The sequence below is a fragment of the Symphalangus syndactylus genome, chromosome 24, assembly GCF_028878055.3.
Source record: "Symphalangus syndactylus isolate Jambi chromosome 24, NHGRI_mSymSyn1-v2.1_pri, whole genome shotgun sequence".
Classification (NCBI taxonomy): domain Eukaryota; kingdom Metazoa; phylum Chordata; class Mammalia; order Primates; family Hylobatidae; genus Symphalangus; species Symphalangus syndactylus.
In genome coordinates, this window is record NC_072446.2 from 15,178,315 (window position 1) to 15,199,497 (window position 21,183).

At 38.2% G+C, this 21,183-nt stretch overlaps 1 protein-coding gene across 2 annotated transcripts; it reads right to left on the minus strand.

Annotated features, from left to right (window-relative positions):
* Positions 1–5,395: 5,395 nt before the first annotated feature.
* On the minus strand, positions 5,396–19,527 carry SPO11 (SPO11 initiator of meiotic double strand breaks). 2 transcript variants are annotated; one of them, XM_055265831.2, is made up of 13 exons: positions 19,332–19,527; positions 17,390–17,503; positions 16,060–16,148; positions 15,581–15,647; positions 15,239–15,347; positions 14,507–14,593; positions 13,891–13,927; positions 13,442–13,551; positions 11,026–11,125; positions 10,367–10,404; positions 9,212–9,288; positions 6,552–6,663; positions 5,396–6,053 (listed from the first exon to the last, which is right to left on the minus strand). In XM_055265831.2, the coding sequence occupies exons 1-13, from the start codon at positions 19,460–19,462 to the stop codon at positions 5,934–5,936; spliced, it is 1,191 nt and encodes a 396-aa protein (XP_055121806.1). In that variant the 5' UTR covers positions 19,463–19,527; the 3' UTR covers positions 5,396–5,933. The 2 variants fall into 2 exon arrangements, with proteins under 2 accessions (XP_055121806.1, XP_055121808.1); XM_055265833.2 differs by lacking the exon at positions 17,390–17,503.
* Positions 19,528–21,183: the final 1,656 nt, after the last annotated feature.

The following is a 21,183-nucleotide window of genomic DNA, read 5'->3' on the forward strand; positions in this document are numbered from 1 at the left end:
GCCGGGCGTGGTGGCAGGTGCCTGTAATCCCAGCTACTTGAGAGGCTGAGGCAGGAGAATCGCTTGAACCCGGGAGGTGGAGGTTGCAGTGAGCCGAGACCATGCCATTGCACTCCAGTCTGGACAACAAGAGCAAAACTCCATCTCAAATCAGTCAATCAGTCCTCAACTAGGGCTAATGCAAGGTAGCTAGCTGTTTTGTCTTGTGAATTAATTATTGCATTTATCATGTATAAACATCTAAAAGATTCTGATTGCTTCCAATTCAAGTCCAAGGCCATCCTCTAAGAAGCTGCTCTAACGCTGCCTCCGAACGAGGCGAGGTCGGCTGCGGGTTTCCCGCCCTGGCCTCCCTGTTTGCCCACTGGGGTACTCTGAGCCTACCTCGGGGCTCTTTGGGCCTCAGTTTCCTGCTGCATGGTGGGGAAAATGATGCCAGGGCTGTTCCTAATTAGGGTCAAGTGAAATCACACGTGAACTACTCTTACTAATAGAACATTCCGTAGAAATGTTAAGGGATTCTTATTACTCACACACATGCCCACTCCAAATATTTCAGTTGGTTGGTTCCTCCCAACCCCTACTTTTAGGAGCGTCTGAAGAAGGAAGTGAAGGAAAAGACAAACCACAAGGAAGGGATTTCGTGAGGTTATGTAGGTACCCTGGATCCTCTCCTTCACTACTCAGTGTGGTCTGCGTGCCTTGACCTTCTTAGGGAGGTTTAGGATCTATGGTATCTTTTTATACAATGCAGATTCAGTAGGTCTAGGATGGGCCTAAGAATCCACATTTCTACCAAGTTCCAGCAGAGATTGCTGGGCCACGAACCACAGTTAAGTACCAAGGCTATAGATCATTTAGAATCCTGGGCAGCTTTTTAAAAACTGTGATGCTTAGACTGAACCCTTAGAGATTCTGATTTAGTAGGTCTGGGCTAGAACAGAGGAAATTAATATTTTTTAAAAGCTCCCCAGGTGATTCTAAGATGCAGCCAGGATTGAGAACCTCTAGTCTAGATGATGATGGTAATAATAGCTCTTTTAAGCAACACCCTATGCTAAGCGCTTTAGATGCTCCATCTTCTGTAGTTTCCAGAACAGCCCTAAAAGATACCTATTGCAATTACCTCCATTTTATAGATATGGAAAGTGAAGCTGACAGAGGTGATGTGACTTACCAGAGCTCACACAGCTGATACACAGTAAGTCCATGAGGTCTGTCCTGTGTCTGACCCTCCTACCAGCAAAGCTTCAGACTCATCTCTGAGAAGTGCTTCAACTATATTTTCTTATCCTTTTTCAATGGAACTCCTCTTACTATCTTTCCTTTAAACTCTCAAAAGCCCTCCCAAAGCTCTCTCAGGGTTTCGAGGCATATTCTGCCTCATTACATAGTGTATTTGTCTTGTCTAGAGTCCCAGATTTAAAACTTGTATCTACTTCCATGTATATGCTTTGCAGCACCAAGCAGAGTATCTTACATGTGTTTGTTATTAATACTTGTTGCATTTTGTGGTTCAATACCCAATGTATCTTCCAGAAGCCTCTATTATGATACAGATTCCTCTATAATCCTGGTTATTCAGCATGCTCTATAAACTCTTCCCACTGTTTAGGATTATGTAGTTGACAAACTGCTTTTGCATATACCATCAGTGGAACCACTGAGGAGCAGTATGCCCGCCCAAATATTATAGCTAATATTCCAAGACTCTTGTTACATGAATAATCTCATTTAATCCTCACCATGACCCTACCAAGTCATTATTATTGTTGTTATTCCCATTTTATGGTTGATGAAACTGAGATCACGTTGTAACTTGTCCCAGCCATAGAGTCAATGAGTAGAGGCAGAACTGGAATGCAAGCAGCCTGCCCCAAAACCTAACTCTACACTTCTACAGGTGGCAGATTATGCTGATTTATGTTTTCCCTCCTAGAAACAAAAAGGGAGAGCAGTATTTTATTTTATTTTATTTTTGAGACGGACTCTCGCCCTGTCGCCCAGGCTGGAGTGAGTGCAGTGGCACGAGCTCGGCTCAGTGTAACCTCTGCCTCCAGGGCTCAAGCAATTATCCTGCCTCAGCCTCTCCAGTAACTGGGATTACGGGTGCACACCACCACGCCTGGTTAATTTTTGTATCTTTCGTAGAGACGGGGTTTCACTATGTTGGTCAGGCTGGTCTTGAACTCCTGACCTTGTGATCCGCCCACCTTGGCCTCCCAAAGTGCTGGGACTACAGGCGTGAGCTACCGTGCTCTGCGAGATCAGTAAAATTTTATCCCTGGGTATGATTGTATGACTATTGAGCCATACAATATAGGTGAAAAATAATTAAACAATAGAAAAATAATTAAATTTTGGTAGTGACTATCATTCAAACTGGTAAACTTTTCTGCCATTTTTATACAGGGAATATTTATGAATAAGTACAGTTTCTATTTAATTGCTAGGTGAATAGAAACTGAAGATGCCTATATTCTTAGCATGAGTTACTTTTCATTTTGAATTTTTAATAAAAGAGATGTAATATGTTGACTTCAAGTTTTGTGAATAGCTTGGTTGCAAAGAAGCACACTTATTAAGTGTAGCTTTACAGCGAATTGGGGCATCCAAAGCTGATTAACAAAGCGGATTCCTGTTGAGTGTATCACACAGAAACCCTCTTGGTTTTCCCCAAACTCTTTTGTTGTGACTCAAGACTCTTTCACCCCATTCCTTAGGACAATGACTTGAAAACATTTCAAAGAAATTTCCACCCAAAATAGTGGAAGGAGTTGAGAGAACAATGAGCGTTTTTGCCAGCAGAGGGCGAGCTTGGCTCGTTTCTACAGGATTGTTTCCTTGGGATACCTGTCTGTAGAACAGTGAACAGACGTTCATTCAGCAAAGAGAAGTACACGTTTCTCAATATTTCACTACAAACACATTCCACTGAAAATCTTTTAATGTACATGTATATATAGCTTAGAGAGTCTGTTCTTTTCCGCAGCACTGAACAGATTATCTACATCAAACTAGCAGCTCAACTGAGACACTCAGTAAGGAAGTCATAGATGGAAACCCTGGAGGGTTTTCCTTATTTTTGTAAAGTGCACTATGATTTTTCTTACCTATGAACTCATAACTTCTGGAATCACTTAGTATCACCAATGATTATAATCAAATTTCTCAGAAAACGGGGGATATTACAAGCAACTTTTACTTTGTTAGGGTCATTATGAACCCTTAAGGGAAAACAGAGTCTCTGAGCACCTTTTTGTTGTACTGGTTTTTGTTGTTATTGTTGTTTGAAACAAGGTCTCACTCTGTCACCCAGGCCTGAGTGCAGTGGTGCAATCATAGCTCACTGCAGCATTGAACTCCTGGTCTCAAGTGAGCCTTCCACCTCAACCTCCCAAGTAGATGAGACTATGGGACGTGTGCCACCATGCCCAACTAATTTTTAAAAATTGAGATGGGAGTCCCATTATTTTGCCCAGGCTAGTCTTGAACTCCTGGGTTCAAGCAATCCTCTTCCTGCCTTGGCCTCCAAAAGCTCTGGGATTACAGGTGTGAGCCACCATGCCTGACCTTATTGTATTAGTTTTTATAAATTGTAATTATAAAGATTCCAATCTAATGTTCTTTCTTGATTAAAATTATGGAAATATCCAAATTAGATACAGTAGATGATGGTAGATGGGATGGTTTTTATCAGTTACCATTTTAAATGCTAATTATTATGGTAATCCTTTTTAGAAAGAAATCTCTAGAATTAGAATTCTAGATGGTTCCCAAATAGCTACTAGCACTAATTTTTCATTTTCATCTAATAAAGATAGGTAGTAACATCAAACTATAGTGTATTTTGCTCTCCTTCCATTTTCATTTCCCAAATAATTGAAAATTATTTTAAGTAAATTTGCAATAAACTTGAGATGACTTAATTATCCAAACTGAAGGTATCTGTCTTTTTCAAATTTATTTTTAAATTTGAATGACTATTGTAGATTTGTCACTCCTTCCCATTTTGATAGTATATCCTAAGCCAGATGTGTTGTGGGTTAAACGTATTTTTAAGTTAGTAATTTCTTCCTTTACAAAGCATACCAAAGTTCAGTCACACTGTTACATGTCAAAGGAGTAAGTATGGTATAAATTCAGAGGAAAAATTTTCTTATTTATAAAAATGTTTTTAGAATTTTTGATAGTCTCACGAGTAAGTAAAATTAACAGCATACCAGAATGTTCTCGAAATGTTTGGTTCCTATGTGACCAGGGAATATAACATATTTTGTTAATTGTAGATATGGTATCAGGGGGATCTTGATTTGATACTAGCCAACAATAAGACTTGCAAACCTTTCCCCGCAGTGTGCACACAGACCACAGGTGAAGTACTTTACCTGTACTAGCGCCACGGTACCCACACTTTCTGGGTTTAAGTCCCAGCTCCACTGCTTATTAGTTATGTGACCTTGGGAAACTTATTTAACCTTTCTGTACCTTTGTTTTCTCACCTGTAAAATGGGGATGATTTTTTAAAAGTACCTAGCTCATAAGGTTTCTGTGAAGATGCAATGAGTTATTGTTTGCAAAACACCTACAAAAATACCTAGCGCATAGTAAGTGCTATGTATGTATTTTCCTTTATTATTATATTACCTTATTTAGTCCTTACTACATACAACCTCTTGGGCAGGCCCAGCCTCATAGGTGTACCACCTGTGAAGTCACCCAGGACCCCAGGCTAAGAAGGGCCTGTGCTTGGTTTAATTCTCTGCTGCTATCATCTTGAAATTCTTAATAAAAAGGGGTCCCACATTTACATTTTGCATTGAGACCCATATTTTCTTGGGGTAAGTAGTATTATTGTCCCCTGTATTATTGTGGCTTTGTACAAATAGCAACCTCAGTGTTCTCACCTGTAAACTATGGTGTAGTTACCCAGTAATTACAAGGTCTTTGGGAGAATTAAATGAGATATTGAATCAGCAGTGATTGGCACATATAAGTTCTCAGAAATGGTATATATTATTATTATTATTGTTACCATTTCTCTTTATAAAATAACTAACCTAATATTTCCATGCTTCTATAAATTCTTATTCTTGCTTGCAAGCACAGGAAACTTTCAGTGCAGTTAAAGGTTTACTGAAAGTACAGAATAAAATCATAAAACTCATCTCTGGCAAAATTAAGATAGGTTTATGGAGGGAAAAGTTCACATATTTACTGTTGGAGAGGTACCGTGTTAAAATCTGAGGCTTCTGTAGATCTTAAAACTGAAGAAGTTTTTTGTTCTATAGACCTAGACTGGAGAAGCATTCACAACCTTCGAGAAACTTTTCAAATAAATAATATTATCAATAAAAAGTAGGCTCAATACAAAACAAAGCAAAACACTGAAGACTACATCAATCCAAATATTTATTCATACTGAATTTTACTAATGTAACAAATGAATTAATGGAGTAAGACCCCTAAAGTATAAAGGCAAAGGAAAATGTAAGAAGAGACCACTGGACCCCACAATCCATTTGCAACATCTCAAATTCAGATCATTATGATTTTTGTTACCAGTAAGATACTTTATGCCTTAACATTAGTTGTATCGTAGAAGGTAAATAAAGTATTTTGTAGACTTTGATGACATGTATAAAATATTATTTTTTCAAACATAATTTAAAGGTCAAAATAACATATTCTTTTATAATTTACTTTAGAAGATAGGACAGAAATCTGTCTCTACAGAGGATAGAATAAGGCCTTCTAAAGAAAATTGGAGTACAGCATTTGTTTTGACAAAAAAATATAATTAACAGAAAGTTATTTTATTTCGCCTTTACAGAATTAAGAATATAATATATGTTCTTTCCACAGTAGTATTTGCCAATCAAAACAAAACTAATCTAAAGCCTCTGGCAATCAGAAGTTCTTCTGATTTATTTTTATATCCATCCTCCAAATTTTAATTTGTTAGGTAAGTACACTCTGGAAAGATAATCTGATGATAGGAAAGTCAAAGCTTGAATTTCTGCCTTCATTTTAGAGTCTGCCATTATTTCCATCTGTCAATAAAAGTAAAATATACTCATACCGGAGTTCTTAGCTGCATTTCTGTCAATTCAACAAACTAGTAATCTAGAATTGCTTTATTCTCCAAAACCAGGGACAATAGCCTTAAGGGTCAGCCAGAATATTCTAGAGCTGCTACAGCTAAAAATATCTGGAGTGAGAATACTCTGTATACTGTCTTCAATAATTAGGGATAGTCTGAAATCTTTATGATTTCTTCTTCCTTTTTTTAATCCCACAAACTACGATACAGCCATCAAGAATGTGTATATAACCATGATAAGGATACAAACAGGCCAGCTCCATTCACTGATATCATCTAGTAGCATTCATATGATTCAATTTCAACAACTTTACTGCCAAACAACACTTATGTTAGTCGTGTCATATAAACTTTCAAGAGGGATATTTTCAAAATACAATGTGAATAGCCACTACTAAAGTAAAAGACAATTAAACATGCAACACTTGAGTTGTAAAAGGAAACATACTTCTTTTCTCCAAAATGGTTGGCAGGTAACATAAGGTCTCCTCAGGATACTGTCAAGTTTCATTTGGTCCCTTTTTGTCAGTGGAATCAAACTATCTTTAGGTACATTTAATCTGGAAAAAAGTAGGTGAAAAAAATCAGTAAAAAAGTGTTTCTGTAATTTGAATGTCATGTATTTTGCCTGTATTTATGGTATTACTTCAAGAAACTCAGAAATAAGAAAATTAGTACAGATCTACCTCTTACATCCAGGATTGAGGGGATCTGTCATGTCTTAGACCAGCAAGTTTTCAAGTTCATAGTGGAAGTTTGTGTTTCCACAGTAAGATTCTAAAGTTTTTTTTTTCCTTCATGTCACACTCGTGGGATGATGACAGGATGACAGGAAGACCGATATTGGTTATTAAACAAATGCCAATAGCACTACCATCATGTATATAGATACCAGGGCAGCTTAATAATGTACATTAAGCCTCTCAGAGCTTCACACTCTTCTGGCAGTGAGCTCCAATATGCATGGCCAACGGCTGAGATTCACTGAGGGACTTTGGGTTCCATTGAGTATTTAATTCTTCATAATTCATTGAACATGCTGGGCCATGGAAGTTAGTCTCTCACTTTTATCACTTTACACACATGCACACTCACTTTTATCACTTCACACACACACACAAACACATTCTTACCTATCTAGTTTTAAATTTGAAAAACGTGGAATATAACTTTATCATGGTATGTGTTTTAAAAATAGAACATGAGAGGTCCTGGATTTATGGTGTGGTCTACCTTTTGAAGTCACAAATCCTAGATTTCCCAGGAGAGTCTTTTTCAATGTGTCCATAATTATGACCATTTGCCAGGGGCAGCTCTTGGATAGGGGTGACAATTTGATTGTAAGGGAGGCCTAGAGGATTTCCCTTGCAGCCCGGCTTCTGTAGCTACCGTAGTGTTTTTCCTTTGATTGTATATCCATTTGGAGTGGCTTTTTAGTGCACTGATAGAATTTATGAGATGCAGCTAGAGTTTCTTGAAGCCATTCACCTTAATAATTATCAGATCATATGTCTTGAATTTGTGTTAAAATTGTTTTTATACAAACAGATCACCCCCAAGGGATTTTGACCATGACACACATACACTAAATTGAACACGTTAATCCACTGGAGTGTGAATATTCAAAAATAAAAAATGAAATGTTTCCTCTTGGACCCTCATTTTATAGGAAGTGGCTGATCACCCAAAACCTGTTCACATTCCATATTTAGGAAACAAGCACCGGTTATCAAGGATTGCTCACCACTTAAAGAAATCCAATAAATATGTTTAAATTCATTCTTACTGACCAATTAGAACAATAAAACATTTTAAAATATCACATTAGCAGAGGTGAAAAAAAATGTTAATGCCGTAAGCTGAGGGACAGGTGGACTCTTACTCTTCAGAGAAAGCAAGAAACTTAATCTATCCAGACAACAGTCAAACCCTGATTATGGGGATCCCCTTTGACCCACCAGTTCTTCTGGGAATTCAGCCTAAGGGACTAATTAAGGATGTGCATAGAGATTTAGTTACAAGAGACTCCATCAAAGCATGACCTATGAGAATAGAGAATTGGAAACCACTTAAATGGCTACGAGGGAATGGCTGAATAAACACTAGCACATCTAGAATTAAAACTCAGCAACAAAAGATGCTAAAATAAGAAATGTACTTTATTGACATGGAAAAGTGATCACATTGTGTTGCTGTGTTTTAAAAAAAGCAGATTACAAAATAACAGAGTATGATCTCAGTTTTGTGAAAAGTTATGGCTATGCACAGAAAAAAAATCTACAAAGGTAAGGCTGCTGATCTGTAGGTGATATTTAACTTGTTACTTAAAATTTTTTTCTATAATGAACACATATATTAAACTTGCCAAACTTGAGGTTCCCAAATTTTAATACTCTTAAAATGATATTTTTCTTTTGAAGTTAAAAATTTAAATCTATGACAAAATTGATTCATATGGCAAATGATGTTGTCAATGGTTACAATTTAATTGGATTTACTGTATTGTACTTTTTTTTTTTCTGGAGACAGAGTCAAGCTCTATTACCCAGGCTGGAATGCAGTGGCGCGATTGTGGCTCACTGCAACTGCCGTCTCCCAGGTTCAAGCAATTCTTGGGCCTCAGCCTTCCCGGTAGCTGGGATTACAGGCATACAGCACCATACCCAGCTAATGTTTGTATTTTTAGTAGAGACAGGGTTTTGTCATGTTGCCCTGATTGGTCTCAAACTCCTGGCCTCAAGTGATCCACCCACCTTGGTCTCCCAAAGTGCTGGGATTACAGGCGTCAGCCACCACGTGCCCAGCCTACAATGTATTCTACTTTTAAGTATAAAAAGTGTATAAAATGTCTTAACCATAAAAGTAAAACAAAAAGTTTTTAGCTAGCTGAAAGTGTAACACATTAACCAAATTCATGTGTTAAATATTTTAGTAGTTGAAACAGAAACATTAATGAATTTAATTCATAATTATATAATAATAAGTCATTGTGGACAATATAAATAAAAAACATTAAGAGCTTTCCCTTGTGGTGACTTTTTACACTTATTGTTACATATGACAATGAATTGTCATTTTAAATATCCTAGGTCTACTATACTATCTAACCTTTTAAGATCAGAAGGGAGAAGACCAAGCCATCTAATAGCTGGAACTGTCAGATGATGAGCTTCAAAAGACATAGACTAAAATAAAGAACAAAAGTATATTAGGTGAGGCTAAATTGCAGAAAACTAGCATTCTTGTTTTTCAGTCAATTTTTTCACTTATTAAGAAAGACAAGCACTAAAGCTGGCTTCACATGCCCAGAGCCCACAGAATTAAGAAAACCATCAGCAGCCATGCTAAGCTGGGCTTTTAGTGAAGGTGTTAAAACTTCTCTGAGTTAAGTGCGGTGGCTCATGCCTATAATCCCAGCACTTGGGGAGACCAAGGAGGGAGGATGGCTTGAGCTCAAAAGTCCAAGGTTGCAGTGAGCTGTCACTGCACCACTGCACTCCAGCCTGAGTGACAGAGTGAGACCCTGTCTCAAAACAGCAACAAAACCACCACCACCACAACTTCTATGTAGTGTTTCTGTATTAATTTTCTAAAGCAAACTATAAATGAAGCTCTCTGACCTACATTTCTTATTGTTCATGATTCCCCATCTTACACCCTGCTCCACCATCCTTTTCATCTGCTATAAATTTCACCATGCATCAGAATCCTTGGAGGATCCCACCCCTAGAGATTTTGGCTCAGTAGTTCTGGATGGGGACTGAGATTTGCATTTCTAAGAATCTTCCAGATGATGCTGATGCTGCTGGTTTAGGACCACACTGTGAGACCACTGGTATATGGTAATTGTAGACACTGGTGGTGGCATTTATTGTTTCCGTTTCTCCTTATGGCAAGAGAAAAGGGATTAGAAAAGTCAGAATTCAAGGCTCTATATAATATTTCGAGTATATTTGGTGATCAGACAGCGTTGTTGTTACCCCAGAGCCCCACAGTTCCTTTGGTATGCCAAGAGAGTGCAGGATAATACTGCCGCTTGCCCACAGCTAATCCCACTCTGTCATCTGTGGTTGCACTGGTCATACTGGGAGCTGGAGTCACAGCCGCCGACACACAGATTGCTCCTAGAATAGGATACTAGGCCCTCAGTTACACTTTGGGCACTCTCAGCCTACTTCAGGGTGATTAGTAAATGCAGAAATAACCTCAATGAATATAAAATATCTAAATAATAAAAAAGGAAAACTGCTTTTCTATACTTACCATAGATCCATACTTATAGATGCACATTATTTCTATGCCTGTTAAAAGAAAGTTAACTATAAAATTAGTCTCCTTTCATATTACAGGTTAATTTGCACTCTCAAATTTTATCTACTATCTATAATTTTAATTTTGTGGACATCACCAGTGAAAAATTTACCATTCTCAGTTTAATATGACAAAATAACAATAAATTGTCTCAAATAATTATAGACCTAATTTTAATGTAATCATTTTCTTTTAAAATGTTTTATAAAAGTGTCCTGAGAGTAGAAAACACAACTACAGGCTGGGCACCGTGGCTCACGCCTGTAATCCCAGCACTTTGGGAGGCCGAGGTGGGCAGATTACCTGAGGTCAGGAGTTCGAGACCAGCCTGGCCAACATGGTAAAACCCCGTCTCTACTAAAAGTATAAAAAATTAGCCAGGCGTGGTGGTATGTGTCTGTAGTTCCAGCTACTCAGGAGGCTGAGGCAGGAGAATCACTTGAACCTGGGAGGCGGAGGTTGCAGCGAGCCGAGATTGCGCCATTGCACTCCTGGGTGACAGAGCAGGACTCAATCTCAAAAAAAAAAAAAAAAAACGAAGAAGAAGAAAACACAACTACAAATATGATTTAGTTATGACTATTGTTGTAAATAGTCCAATGACAAATTACCATGTGGATCAGCATCTACAAGAGTGAAAACAGGAACATGAAACGTATCCCACAGTTTCTTGACTAAAAGTCTTGTGTTTAGATCAGGAACTCCCTTTCCCTAAAAGCAAGATGAAAATTAAGAATTTTAACTTCAGTAGAATAAAATGGCTACAACTACACTCTTATTAATAATTTAAAAGTTAGGCCGGACGCAGTGGTTCACGCCTGTAATCCCAGCACATTGGGAGGCCGAGGTCGGGGGATCACCTGAGGTCAGGAGTTTGAGACCAGTCTGGCCAACATGGTGAAACCCCATCTCTACTAAAAATACAAAATTAGCCAGGTGTGGTGGTACACGCCTGTAATCCCAGGTACTTGGGAGGCTGAGGCAGGAGAATCACTTGAACCTAGGAGGCGGAAGTTGCAATGAGCTCAAATTACGCCATTGCACTCCAGCCTGGGCAAAAAGAGTGAAGGTTCATATCTGAGTCACAGCACCAAAAAAAAAAAAAAAAAAAAAAAAAAAAAAAAAAAAAAAGGTTACATCTTCCTACCTTGGATTTCAGGTGCTGAAAGACTGGTGTTGACTGTGAAAAAAATGTACATTATATACATACAGAGTGAAGGACTGGGAATTATGCCAGTCCTAGGAAATGATCCTAAGGAAATATTTCAGCAAAAACAGAAATAATAAACATCCTACATATTTAAAGATGCTCACTGAAGTGTTATTTAAAATGGAAAAAACTAATATAAATAGCCAAAATATCTAACAACAGGGATGTGGAGAGGCAGCATAGTACAGTGGTGATCTGCAGCAGTTGCGGGGCTAGGCAGCCTGAGCTCACATCTCACCTCTGCTACTTCTTAGCAGCATGAACTTGAATGAGTAACAAAACCACTCTGTGGTTTGGTGCTCTGTAACAACATATGAGATTATTATAGAAATTAAATTATTTAATAATCATAAAGCACTTAGAAGAGTACCTGGCTTAAATTTAGGGTTTAATAAAACTTAAATGGTGGGATAATATTATGAAGTCATTAAAATAATAATTATGTAGAAAAGTAAATTGAAGAGTGTTACAACGTTAGAGAAAAGCAGAAAACCAAATGAAACAGGGAGCAGAGGAAGAGCGCAGAGCAGCCCTGGAGATTCAGAATGGGCTTTGGGTCACAGCTCCAAGTTTGAATTCCCTCTCTGCCTATCATTAGTGGTGTGATGTTGGGCAAGTTTCTTAGTCTCTTTAGGCCGTGGCTTTATCTATAAAATCAGCATAAATATGCCTGTCACACCGAGTGATGGCATTATAGCAACATGGAGTTTAACTATTCAAATCCAGTCCTGGTTTTGAATAGCCATAGAGATGTGGTAAAATACCTTCCTGCATTCCAGTACCCCATTATTAAAGTGAAGATGATGTTAGTACCTACCTCCTAAGGCCGTTGAGAGCCTTTACAAGTTGACATGTGATAAACACCAGTAAATGTCAACTCTTACTATGTCAAGTGCTTAGCAGGGGTCCTAGCTCATCATGAGTACTTATTGTATTTTCATAATGTTCCTTGGGAAAAATAATAGCACATGAACACAGTAGAGGAGTCAAACAGTATTAAAGGACCTGGTGAAAAATGGCTCTTCCTAATATGGCCGTCGAGTCCCAGCCTTTCCTTGAGAGGCATTTGTGAGAGATGTTTATGCAGGCAGTGAGGAGCGCTGCCCTGGAGAGGAGGCGGAATGGAGTCTTAGAAGGGCTGACCAGTTCCACAGAGGCATCCAGATTTGCAGTAGTAGTATCAGACAAAACCAAAAGTTTTTGAACTGGCAAGGAGGGAAATGACAAGTCTGGTGTGGCAAGGAATCGGTTAGGTAGAATGAGAGATAATTGATGTCAGGGGACTGTCTGGAGGCTACCAGGTGGTTGTCTTGTGTAAGAATGAAAGGAGAAGGATTAAGGAGAAAGGGCTGAAATGAAACAGATTCCCAAGGCCAATTCAAAAGGACTTGGTGACCATGGGATGTGAGGAGTAAGTCAAACTGACTCTGATGTGTGGACCTCATTGCAGTGTCTGCACCGATAGCCACAGGACAAGTGGCAGGAACACTCAGCTTTTCAAGGAAGAAAGCTTTTGAGTGTGGTTTTAGAAACATGAACTCATCAAGGTTACAGTGCTCTATGATCATGCCATGGTACTTCGGCCTGGGCAACAGAGCGAGATGCTGTCTCTATTAAAAAAAAAAAAAAATGAACTTGAGGTGATAGCCAGCTTTGAGGACGTTTAAATAAACACATTGGAAATTCCCGTTCTATGATTCCAAAGGATGCATTATATTGAAAACAGGACATTGTGTAGATAATATTGTAAATCCTCTTACCAATCACCATAACAGTATATGTTAGTCTTGGAATTGTAGTAAAGTTAGATAATATACCGTAATCATAATGCATGGAGACAATTTGTTGCAAAAGTTGTCATCTAGAAGCCGCTGAAATGTTGCATCTTTTTCTACAATTAATACAAACTTTGCATCTGTAACTAAATCTGTGAAGTTAAGGCTGATAAATTGAAAGCAAGAGTATTTCAATTTAATCACCAACTAAATTAAGGTGCCATATAGATAATTCAAAAGCAGCTATAGATACATTTTAATTTATACCTTCAAACATGTAAACATATCTATTCATATATTCAGATATCTGTCTCTTCCACTAGATGGTGAGCTCCTAAAAGAGTCCTAAAGAAGGGACCATGGTGTGTTCATCTTGACTGCTGTAGGGCCTAACTTGTTCCTTACACATTATGAAGGCTTGGCTTACCAAAGGAATTAATGAATGAATGAACATTCCAAAAGTTTAAATAGTTTTCCCACTTAAAGGATACTCCGAATTCCTTGAATATTCGATGGCACAGCAACAGCCTTTAAAAAAAAAAGTTTTTATCTTACATAAAACGCAAAATAACCACGTTTTTAGTTTATCACAAAGCCCTCTGTTTTTATTTTTCTTTGACCATACTAGTCATCGGAGACTTATTACTCTGTTAAAAAATAGTAGAAAACAGCTTTACCCCTCAGTAAGAAAACCGGCACATGACTCACAGCAATTCTCCCAACAGGGGTACTAAGTTTAGTATTGTGGGCTCTCTTTGTATCAAAGCCCAGCAAATAGTTTAGTATTAAAAATATTACTTTCAGAACTAGAAAATTTTATGAAGATTACTAAATAACATGCTAAAATGATCAAGCCACACTTTATCTGAAAATAATAGTGCATTTTTAAAGAGTTATATATGTATATTTCAATCTGACATTTGACAATTAGCATAATTTGAAACTATGTAATGTACAGTTCTGTAAAGCATATTCCCATTCATCTTTCAGTTTTATTTTGAAATCTTAAGCTCTAGGTTACATAACAAAGCAAGAAATAAAATTATGCTTCAAAACTGAAGGAGCTAGAAGAGTTAAAGCTGTGAAAACATCAATGATGTTTCTTACCGTTGCACCACAGGTACAATTCACTTTGGTGCCATCTTCCTCGATATATCTTAAGTTGCCAGCAATTAAACCTTTTGATGTAGATAACTGCAAAAAATAATAGACATATTTGAAACCTGCTTCACGAATATGTTTTATGCTATTAAGTCACTCCTTGTGTTCATCTGCTAAATTACTGGCATTTTCACTTGGACTGAAATTTAAGAGATGAAAGAGAAAATATGTAAAGGTATTTAGGAATTAAAAATGTTTGGTAATTCATCAGTTTGGTCCATTCACCCAAAGGAATATATTGAGAATATATTACTTAAATTTATAGTGAGAAAAATGCAAGCATCAAATAATAGCAAAAGAAGACTATATTATGTTTTAAAATTATGTTTTGGCCAGGTGTGGTGACTCACGCCTGTAATCCTAGAACTTTGGGAGGCCAAGGCAGGCGGATCACGAGGTCAGACCATCCTGGCTAACACGGTGAAACCCAGTCTCTACTAACAATACACAAAATTAGCCGGGCGTGGTGGCAGGCGCCAGGTCCCAGCTACTTGGGAGGCTGAAGCAGGAGAATGGCATGAACCCAGGAGGCGGAGCTTGCAGTGAGTTGAGATTACGCCACTGCACTCCAGCCTGCGCAACAGAGTGAGACTCCGCCTCAAAAAAAAAAAAAAAAAATTATGTTTCTTACAAACATTTTGTTTTAAAATAAAATGTTTTGTATTAGGTACTACTTACTATATGTAGACTCCTCCTTGACACTTTTAACATACAAGAAATGTCATTGATAATATTGTCAACGACAGTCTGGTTACCAAAGAGTTGGCTGTCAGTGTAATATATGTCCCTATGAAAATTTAAAATACATATTTTTAATTAACCATATTCTCTTTGAATATGACAAGTATTAGAGTGTTAACTGAAGAAAGCTTTAACTGGATGAAAACACAACATATAAAGAAAGTAAATTATGAGCTATAGTTTAGTCTTATGTAACTTTTCAAAGCATATAATAAAAGTTAATCCAACTATTTCTCACGTTACATTTTGAAGAGTAATGTACTAGAACAATATATTTACCTTTTGGTTGCGTAAGTGTTGCTCTGTACTAATTTATAAATCATGGACAATATTTTAAGGATTAGAGCTGGAAAATAAAATTCAACAAACAAGTTACTCATCATTTCTCTTACTGATTCAAAAGATACTGCTATCAAGGATTTTAACTTAATTTTAGTTAACATTTAAAAAATTATCTTTCCAAAATGGGAGGGTTAAGTACAGAACAATTACCTGAAGAATCAGTTAAAATTAATTGCTCTATGGACAGCAAAACTGAGAGGATAATTTTGCACTGAACCACATACCTTGAAAAATATGTTTATGTTGATAACCTACTTCCACAGTTATTGACAATGAAAAATTCTAGAAATTTATTTCATGTATGAAAGTGATCTATTAAAAACAGGTAAAATTATTTAACTAGGAACAAATAAAATTGAGAAGACAACAAAATTTATTTATCCTGTATTACCAAAAGCTAAGAACAATTAACTTACCAAATTTTTGAGCTGATTTTGGTGAATCACTTTTGATCTTTCTCATGGTGCAATGGGATACCATCTGAAGACCCACAGAATCTTCAAACCTGTCATTTTGTTTAAAGCAAAGGAATAAAGTGAAAAAGACAACTTCTAAACACCAAACAATATATACTTATGGTCTTCTGCACATAATTTAAAACCCACATTTCTTCTCAATTTAAGCACTGAAGCTTTAGGATCAACTGGTTTGAAAGCATAGATTATTCCAGGTGATAACTAAGAAATTAGGTTTGTGACATACAGAGGCACTAAGATAAACCATTTAACATAAATGAGCTAACACCTTTGATTGGGGGTGTGGGAGTGTGTTTGTGTGTGTGTGCATACTTTTTTCCTGGGAAGACATTTTTAGTGTATGTAAAATGTTTTCAAATATTTCACAATTAGTTCTTTATTCATTTTAGTAATCTACTCATTTAATAATTTTACTTAATTTAATAAGCTTTGAAATGTTTCATTTCTGATTTACCTGCAAAATTACATTACATAAAATAACAATTTTATTAGGTTGTTAAGTTGAACTGCCAAGCTTCCCCTAAAGGTGGCAGAAGGCACCAGGTGGATATGTCAGGTGTAAGCTGCTTCAAAGCTAGATAAATCCATCTTTCAAAACATGACTGAAAAGTATACAGCTTATATTACTTATATAGATAATAACAACAGTGATGAAGGAGACTCAAAATTCCTTTCATTTTGTTTCTGTATCTCTTACAAAATATGAGAGGCTGGAAAAAACCTGTATAACTAGGTTCAAGAATTCTGATAAAGCTGTTTGCTGATTTTACCCTTTTTGGACACATGACTTAGCAGGGGCAGAAGATCTGTCAGGAGAAAGCCTTAAATGTGCTCTATGTTCAGGATACTTTTATTTTGGTCTGGTATCAGGATTGGTTATACTTCCCCTGAGCAAGTGGTTTGCTTTTGTGGCATATGTGAGAATTGCATCCATGGCATCTCCCCCTCTGACTGCTAGAAAGCTTAGCTCCAAGTATGCTGCCTATTCTTAGCAAAGTTATGAGACTTTATCACATGCATTTGGAATTCTAACCTCTTCTGGTGCTCCATTCTGTTGGTGCTAGCATTGTTTTCCTTTGCCTCATCTTTCACACCTACTTCTAGTTTACATAACCTCTCTGTATGGTATGCATTTTGTAAACTTCCTAAATCCTTTTTTTTGGCAAGGTAAAGGCAATAAAATGAAAAAATATGACCAGAACTCTAACTCAAATAATTTGAATAATGACATAGATATTACATTTAAAAAATAAAAATGCAAAATGCCCACTTTATGTTTTCCCAGCTTGATCTGTTGTCTATCGTGAATGCAGGTGCTTCATTTCTTGCCAAGCTTGTGATTATGTCTTGGATAATATTTTCTATAGATGCAAGAACCTCAGAACTGAAACAATAAACATAGCATGATTCCATCTTAATCATAAATTTTGACTTCATAATATGTAAGATTTTCCCAGATCAATACTAAAGTAACTTTTTATTTTATTCTTTTTTAAGACTAGGTAATTGGGGTGGGGTTTTAAAAAAAGACAAAAAAAAGACTAGGTAATCCATGTCAATAATTATCTCTCCCATTAAACCTTTACTACTGCATTAAAACAACTGTATTTACAAATAAATTTCATTTGCTTGTAATTTTACTTCTCAAGCAATTACCAGTTGAAGGTCTCCCTTTTACATTAATGACTAAATTTACAACTATATTTTTATCTACACTTCATATTAACCTACTGTAATCTAGCTGAACTTGAATACAATCTTGACTTGACATACTACTGATAAATGTTTTAATTAAAAAGTGATACAATATTAACTTTGAATTTCTTTCCCAAAAATGCAATGCAAAAATTTCAAAAGAAACACCTTTTGTGGTCGCACATTACCCTAGTTGATCTCATGCCTTAAAATCAGCTCTTTTGAAATTTAGCGATACAAAACGGAAAATGTTTAATCACTACCCTGGAAAGAATAAATTGTGAGTTCTGCAACAAACGGTTGACTTGGCAGCTATTACGCCACTGTACAGCAAAATGCGAAGACTAAGCCCAGTTTTCTGTCAGCTGACTGTTAATTTCACAAGCCATCAGCTTCAAAAAATGTTGTTCTGTTATAAACACCATTAACTTATTGTCTAGGAAGAGAAATCAAATGCACTCTAGAAAATGGGCAAAATGTTGAGAGTTTTAATTTCCACAGGAACTTCAGAGTTTTTACTGAAAACTTGTGTTTCAGAAAATGTATTTTAAAACATTTAATCTATTCTAATATTGGGAAGTAAAAACTGACCCAAATATTCATTTTTCCTAGTTTGGAGAAAAAAAGTGTTGCAGGATAATACTGTAACCAACTTTAAGATACAATCAGATTCGTCTACGTCTGCGATATTAACAAGAGACTTGCCACTCTCCTTTTCCCTCATTCTCCTAAGTTCTCCCTCAAACTAAATTATTTTGTAAAAATTGGTTTGCTTGTAGGTTTTTCAGATTTTTTGGTGGTTGGTTTGGGCTTAAAAATAAAAGGCTGAAAAACTTTGCTGAGCAATCAACCAAGAAAGCAGGCCAAGGAAACAAAGTATTTTTAAGTGAAAGTGGTCCATAACGTAGTCATGTTTTCTGTGGTTAATTCCAACATGGGTAGCTGGAGGGTTCCTGTAATTGATTTTAAATAAATCATTTAAAATATGTACATTCTCTCCACTTGCGAAACAATAAAACATGTTGTCTTATTATAAACCACTTAAAATGTGTTGATGTCCTTGTTAATTCTGAGAAAACCATTCGCTTACTGACAGAAGACATACAACACTCTCTTTCTAAAAAAACACAAAAACCAAAAAAAACCTTAAAGTTTAACCCAAAATTTTATCCAAAAAACGTTTAAAAAATACAAAGCTAACTGTACCCCAAACTCCCCAACCTGTAAGGATCTTAGGAAACCTTCCAATCCAGCTGCAGGGAGCCTCTGGAACGTTCTAGAAGGGGAACATCCTAGAAGCCACAGAAGGGAGTCTGCCACCTGGCTTTCTTTCAGAGTTCAAAATAAGGGTTCAAAGCAGGTGGTGGGTACTCAGGAAGGATCTTTTTGGGGGTTCCTGGCTGGCCCACCAAGGGGTGCCTCCTCAGCCTCAACACTAGGAAGCAGCCCGGGGCCAGGAAGAGCGACTGACTTTTCTACAGAGTGGCTGCCTCGCGCCTCGGCACCAGCTCCTGTACCTGGAGGCCAGGCGGCTTCCCCCACTTGGGGGCTCCCTGCCACCTCTCCTCAGGGCAGCCAGCAGGGACTCCCTGTGTCGGTCCAAAACCTCGAAGAACGAGGCCTCGGGCCCCATAGGTGCAAAGGCCATGAGGGCAGACGGCTGCCAGAAGCTCCAGCAGCCCCTGTCCTAGGCTGCGCCCTTGGGGCGTGGCTGCGTGCCTTTCCCGCGCTTTCTGAGCGGCCGGCGCGTGCGCACGCCACACACCCAGAGGCGGGGCTGGACAGGCGTATGCGCAGAGCACGGCGTGGAGTGCGCAAGTGCAGGACTCTCAGGCGCGGTCCCACCTGTGAGGCCCTGAGGCGGGCGCCTCTCTGAGTGTGGGTCGCTCAGGCATCGGCCCTGCGTGGCTGAGCTGAGAGATGCTTGTGTGGCGTGCTGTGGATATTGGACCCAGAGTCCCTTGAGATGATTTAATTATTCTGGGAGTTGGCTATTTAGGGACAGCAATATCAGCGATTTTTCATTAAAACAGGTAATGATGAAGATCCAACTGTGTGGGATAACAGTTCTCGGCACTGGGTTCAGCTGTGATTGAGGCGAACGCAATCCCTGTCCTTACTAACGTCTCATAGCAGTTGAATGCCTCCAAAGCCCTTTGCTCTCAGGTCCCTCTTCTGATTCCCTTAAGAACCCCAGAAAGTTCCTAATGTGTCATCCTAATTTTGCAGGAGCCAGGAAAGGTCCGCTCAGAGCAGGCAGGTCTGGGTTAAAACCCCAGCCCTCCCACTCTGTAGGGCAGACCAATTTAGCAAAGAAAATCCAGGACTACCAGTTAAATTAGAATTTCAGATAAACAGCAAATACTTTTTTTTTTTTAGGGTAACTACGTCTCATATAATGTTTGGGATATACTTTTACTAAAAAGTTATTTTGGGCCGGGCGCGGTGGCTCACGCTTGTAATCCCAGCACTTTGGGAGGCCGAGGCGGGCAGATCACGAGGTCAGGAGATCGAGACCACGGTGAAACCCCGTCTCTACTAAAAATACAAAAAAATTAGCCGGGCGTGGTGGCGGGCGCCTGTAGTCCCAGCTACTCGGAGAGGCTGAGACAGGAGAATGGCGTGAACCCGGGAGGCGGAGCTTGCAGTGAGCCGAGACTGCGCCACTGCACTCCAGCCTGGGTGACAGAGCGAGACTCCGTCTCCAAAAAAAAAAAAAAAAAAAAGTTATTTTGTAGCCACGCACAGTGGTACTCACCTGTAGTCCCAGCTACCAGGGAGGCTGAGGCGGGAGGATGGATTTAGAGGCTCCAGGAGCTGGAGGCTGCTGTGTGCTAGGATTGTGCCTGTGAATAGCCACTGGACTCCAGGCTGGGCAACACAGGGAGATCCCTCCTCAAAAAAAAAAAAAAAAGTTCTTTTTTTTTTTTAATGAAAGGTCTCACATATTTATTACTGAACCCAGCCAACCAACGCATTCATAACAGATTCAAAGAGAAAAAATATATTCTCAATAAAACATGTACAACTCTCCAGAGAGTGGTGACATTTTCACCTTGATGTGGTAACATGATTGTGACCTTCAGACAGCATAAATATGTGTGCCCTCTCATGTGCAATTCCTTATAGGCCCAACTTGGTTCTTCTCTAATGTCTCCTTTTGGAGTTGTACCTGATTTTATCCAGTGTTCATCCGAATCCACTGGGGACGATTTTGCTTTTGTTTCTTGGCCAGGAATTGCTTAATCCCGAAAGTCTTGTGGGAAGACATGGCAAGAAGTGGAGTCAAGCACACACCACGATGGCAGAGAAAGGAACGTTATTTCATTGTTTATGTGAAATTCAAACTTAACTGGCATCTTGTATTTT